The sequence below is a fragment of the Octopus bimaculoides genome, chromosome 4, assembly GCF_001194135.2.
Source record: "Octopus bimaculoides isolate UCB-OBI-ISO-001 chromosome 4, ASM119413v2, whole genome shotgun sequence".
NCBI classification, from domain to species: Eukaryota; Metazoa; Mollusca; class Cephalopoda; order Octopoda; family Octopodidae; genus Octopus; species Octopus bimaculoides.
Genome location: NC_068984.1, coordinates 123266297 through 123271605, shown reverse-complemented (window position 1 = coordinate 123271605; position 5309 = coordinate 123266297). Strand labels below are relative to the sequence as shown.

General features: G+C 38.5%; 1 protein-coding gene and 1 long non-coding RNA gene across 2 annotated transcripts in view; one reads left to right on the top strand and one right to left on the bottom strand.

Annotated features, from left to right (window-relative positions):
* The window catches only part of LOC128247628 (uncharacterized), a 21634-nt gene extending 19268 nt beyond the window's left edge, over positions 1 to 2366 (top strand). Inside the window, exon 3 of the long non-coding RNA XR_008264003.1 lies at positions 2318 to 2366. This is a non-coding gene — a long non-coding RNA (uncharacterized LOC128247628). The remainder of the gene's footprint in view (positions 1 to 2317) is intronic.
* Positions 1 to 5309, bottom strand: part of LOC106881176 (tetratricopeptide repeat protein 7B) — a 75850-nt gene that overhangs the window by 13771 nt on the left and 56770 nt on the right. The window contains exon 9 of the mRNA XM_014931469.2: positions 2704 to 2808. Coding sequence (XP_014786955.2) covers positions 2704 to 2808 — 105 coding nt within the window. The remainder of the gene's footprint in view (positions 1 to 2703; positions 2809 to 5309) is intronic.

Genomic DNA, 5309 nt, shown 5'->3' with positions numbered 1-5309 from the left:
TCTCTCTCTCTCTCTCTCTCTCTCTCTCTCTCTCTCTCTCTCTAACCTTCCTTTTCAAGTGGTACTTGAAGAAATTAATGAGAGTTTAGCCAGAAAAAAAAATCCCTGACCTCAAACCTTTTAAAAGCATTTACCACCTAACTTCTTTCAGTGCAACCATCAAGTAGAGGAAGACTAAACACCATTCCCAACTAAAGTAAGTTGGCAGGTCAATTTTTAGTAAAGACTCAGCTAATAGCTGAATCCATCCTTCACATGATAAAAGCTGTTCAACACAAGCTTATAAATCAGTAATGCACAGATGCCAAATGAGAGCATGCAAGATGGTTTTGTTACTCTGCACACATCTCAGACAAGTTCAGCTGTTGGAACTTCCATCTTTTGTAGAGCTTGTCTCAATCAGGTGAAACCTCTCTGTAGCAATGCTATGTCAAGGAAATTTGGAGAGTTGTTTATGAATCCTGACCTGAAATTCTTCCAAGAGAGGTTACAGAGAGTGTCTTTGTTGACACCTAGAATCATCCCCAGGGTGTCGTCACTCATACTTTCTCTTTAGGATGCAAGTGATGTTTTTACACTGGTCACACTGTCCAGCTGGTAGTGATTTAAGTGCTTAGCAACATTCCAGATGTCAAAAGTACAACTTTTCTCTATGCTTGACTCTTGACTACAGCCTTATCAAAGACAAGCTGTAGAAAAACATTGCACAAATGATACATACACAAGTTTGCCTTCACCCTCATTGCCATTGCTGGAGTTTTATGCAAGTGTGTTAGCAACCGAGCATATTCAACGTCATCAGTAATGACATCCCAAAGTCCCTACAAAAATTGTCAGTAGCAGATTAATTTTCTGACCAACTGAACCTGTCCCTTTCACAAGAAGTGAAAGAACATTAGCTCCAAACTGGTTAGCTATTCCTTAGGACAAGTAAATTTGGTATTAACCACTTCCACCCAACCTTTCAAGAACAGCTTCTTCTGGACCTACTTCTTTGTGAGACTGGCCACTCTACTTACAACCTCACTCCAGTTTCTACCCATCTGAGTGTCCAAACTGAACCAGATACAGACAACTTAACTGGCTCCTACTCAATCATGTGACAGAAACCACTGCTGGCCATTATGGACTTTCCCACTGACTTGTCCTTCTCAATGTGTACTCCTATAAAACCCTAGTGCTCTTTGAATGTGGGGCCAACTGTTTCTAAATTCAAAGTGTCCAACATCATGACAGTCACATTATTCAGGTCTTCAGATAGTTTTATCATGACCCAGCTCCTCAAAGTTTTTGTCCTCCACAGCAGTGATTCTAATGAAAACACATATAGAATGGAGGATAAGTGGATATTCTTGATAGACTGAGTGTGTGATATGCAAGAGTTCTTGAAGATGGTTGCATTTGAACAAATGCAGCTCTACATTCATCATCATTGTTTAACATCTACCTTCCATGCAGACATGGGTTGGACAGTTTGACAAAAGCTGGCCAGGTAGAAGACTACCCCAGGCCACTGTGTCTATTTTGGCAGGGTTTTTACAGCTGGATGCCTTTCTCAACACTACCACTCTGCAGAGTGGACTGAGTACTTTTTATGCAGCACCAGCACAGGCAAGGTTTTTACAGCTGGATGCCCTACATTATGGACAACAGGCACTGACTTCTTGTCATACACCATTGCTAAAATTTTCACCTCCGTGTTTAAGTATTATGGACCTGAGAACTGAATTGTGGCTTTGCTTCCATGCTGTGCCTTTGCCATCAATGTGCATCAAATGGTTTTCATGCTTTGATGTTCAGTACACACACTTTAACTTGAACAATGCATCTACCATGTTCCGTGTTGAAGAAAAGGTTGAGAGCTATTCTCACCACTAGCACATATAAGGGGGTGCTAAAAAGTTCCTGGCTTTAAGGGTATTGTGAAAGGCCTAGCTGGAGACCCAACCTTTCAAGTTCTTTTACAAGGCTTAAAAAAACCGAAGGACCACTGCAATAATTGTGTGGATCTAAGAGGGGAATATGTTGAATAAAATCATAATTAACTGATCCTCCTATATTTTCTTTTACCTAAAGCCAAGAAATTTTCAGCACCTCACTGTAATTTGTGATACTTCTTCTAAATAACTAGATAGTGTTTTCTCTGTTCTATTACACTCTTTAGTTATCTTTTTGCTAAAGCTAACATATGTTGCTCTGATTTTTATCGTTAGCAAAACCTACCACCAAATGCTTAAAAAGTTCACTAATTCAGTCACCAACACATTCATCTCTGGCCCAAATATAAACTGTTTCCTTTCTGTCTTTTCTATTGCAGCTACAGTGGCCCCTCTTCCACAGAGTTTACTAGTCTCATGCCACTTCAACTCAGGTACTACCCCAGCTTTCTGGCTTCTTATCTTGTCATCCATATTGTATCCATGTACCTACCTCAGGCCCTGTAATAACCAGCATGTCTAGTTTATCTCCAAATCATAGGTCTCCTGAAATTCTTTTTTTGACCTTGTTTCAACTTACAGCTATTGAACAGGAATGTTTACTGTGTTGATCTCAATGGTGTTGGATGGCCTGTAAAGGCTGTGGTGGGAACACCCTCTTTCTCCAGTTGCCCCCCCCCCACCAACAAAAACATGTAAAATATAAATTATATGGTTAAAAGATAAACTATATACCATGTCATAAGAAATTTATATGGTTACTTACTAAATGCTCTAGACTCTTTACATGGCCAGGATTGATGGAGATAGCATTTTCAAAATACACCTTAGCTTCTTGGAAACGTTTCTTATGTTCAAGGACACGTCCCTTCTATAAAAGAAAAAGAAACAAGTTTATAACTAACAATGTTTAATTATTATGATAACCAATCTGAAAGTGATGAACTTTTCACTGGAAACAAAGTAATTAGAAATTTCAAATAGCAACATCCATAAACAAAACTCAACATGAATGTCACGCAGAATGCCTAGGTAAAATTTTTGAATAGCTGTTACTATCTCCATTTTCAATGGTTTAACATTTGTTTTCTCATGCTGACAAGGGTTGGGTAGATTTATTATATACAACTATATACAGTATATGTATATTGGCATGCACCTTTGCTAAAATTATCACCACTGTGTTTAACAGAGTGATAGACCTGAAAACCTCTACTACATCCCTCTTATTCAGGTCCTCCTTAGCATTTCATTACCTCATCTGTGAAGCCCAACATCCTGGGATTTGACTCCACTATTTCTCCCCATACTTTTCTCGGACACTGATATCATTGACTGCTACTTCACTACAGTTTTCACTCAGCATTCATCATATATTTACACATGTCTATTCCATATTTACTCTTATTCCAATACATAGGTGCTCTTTCATTTTACTTGTGTTCAGCCTTTATGTCGATTAACATTCAGCCTTTATGTCGATTAACATTACAAATATTTACACATGAAACAATAAGGTTAGGAAAAATGCCAGTAACTTGGCTGAAAGGTCAACACATTACAGATGTTTGGAGACAATGATGATATGATTTTACAACAGTACCAGAAATATAGTTTCACTGATTCATCAAAAATAACAGAAGCTATTGAATCGTTTTGAGAGCAGAGCAAAAAGTTTGAAAATATCACATTCCTGACATGTTTCCTGGTGAATAACATGGAATATATAAAAGTTTTCCGAGTAAAGCTGAACAACAGACAGGAAATAAATCAAAAGAAAAATAAATAAATGAATATTTAATATTTGTCTCAGACGATTGTTCAATGAGAACTGCAACACCACTAATTAAATGAAGCCACAAGCATTGGAGACAATGATAATTCATTTATCGTGCAGGGTGACTTAATAGCAGGTGACATCTAATTGTTTGTGATATGATCTCAGAGTTGGACATTTCACGAGAAAAGAAATATAGAAATTTGATACATCCAGTGCTTTATATTCATAAATGAACAGATTGTTTACAATATATATATATATATATATATACATTTACTGTCTTGGCATTGAATAAAAATAAACAAGGCTTCACTTTTCTCAAATATAATCAAAGTTCATAACATATGATAGCCTCCATCAATACTTTCAAGCATAATTCTTTCTGAACAACCACAGTTACAGGTTTAAATCTACTAGTGACCTATATACCTGTATTACATATCTGTGGATATTTGTTTCCTAGTAAACTCTGATTAAGCAAAGTTGTTAATCTGCACAACAAAAATTTCAGTAGACTCCTCCATGAAAACCTCCCATCTATACACTTGCTTCTAATAAGTCAATAAAAAAGCCTCTACATAGTCATTTGGCCTGCTAGAAATAGCAATTTAACCTTTTACACTTTTTCCATGACAGTAGATAAAGTTTTTATTCCACAATATATTTGTATTGGCTTCATGCAAGCATAGCGTGGATTCAATCTTCGATTGCCAAATTTCACTTAACACTTCAACAGCGCTTTTCTCACAGTAAAACAATAGTTTTTCTGTGAATGAGGTTGGGAAGCAAACTTCTCACCATACAACCACAGCTGTGACTATGTTATTTACTTCTCATAATGGGTTACACTATTATCTAATTTTCAACAATGCTAGTTTAAGTCAAATGTTTCTAATAATGATGTTGAAAAATGAAACCAATACTGTATAACATCATCATCATCGTTTAACATCTGCTTTCCATGCTAGCATGGGTTGGACAATTTAACTGAGGACTGGCGAACCAGGTGGCTGCACCAGGCTCCAAACTGATCTGGCCAAGTTTCTACAGCTGGATGCCCTTCCTAACGCCAACCACTCCGAGAGTGTAGTGGGTGCTTTTACGTGCCACTCGCAAGGGGGCCAGTTAGGCGGTACTGGCAACAGCTATGCTCAAATGGTGTTTTTTATGTGCCACCTGCACAGGAGCCAGTCTAGCGGTACTGGCAATGACCACGCTTGAATGTTTTTTCACGTGCCAGTAAGGCGACGCTGGTAATGATCACACTCAAATGGTGTTATTTACGTGCCACCGAAATCGTAATTGAACCATATTCGATGACTGGCACCTGCACCAGAGGAGCACTAACAGCACTGTCCGAGCGTGTTCATTGCCAGAGCAGCTGTCTGGCTTCCATGCTAGTGGCCCGTAAATAACACCATTTGAGCGTAATTGTTACCAGCGTCACCTTCTAGCACTTGTGCTGGTGGCACGTTAGAAAATCATCCGAGTGAGGTCATTGCCAGTGCCGCTGGACTGGCTCCCATGCAGGTGGCATGTAAAAAACACCATTTTGAGCGTGGCCATTGCCAGTACCGTGTGACTGGTCCTCA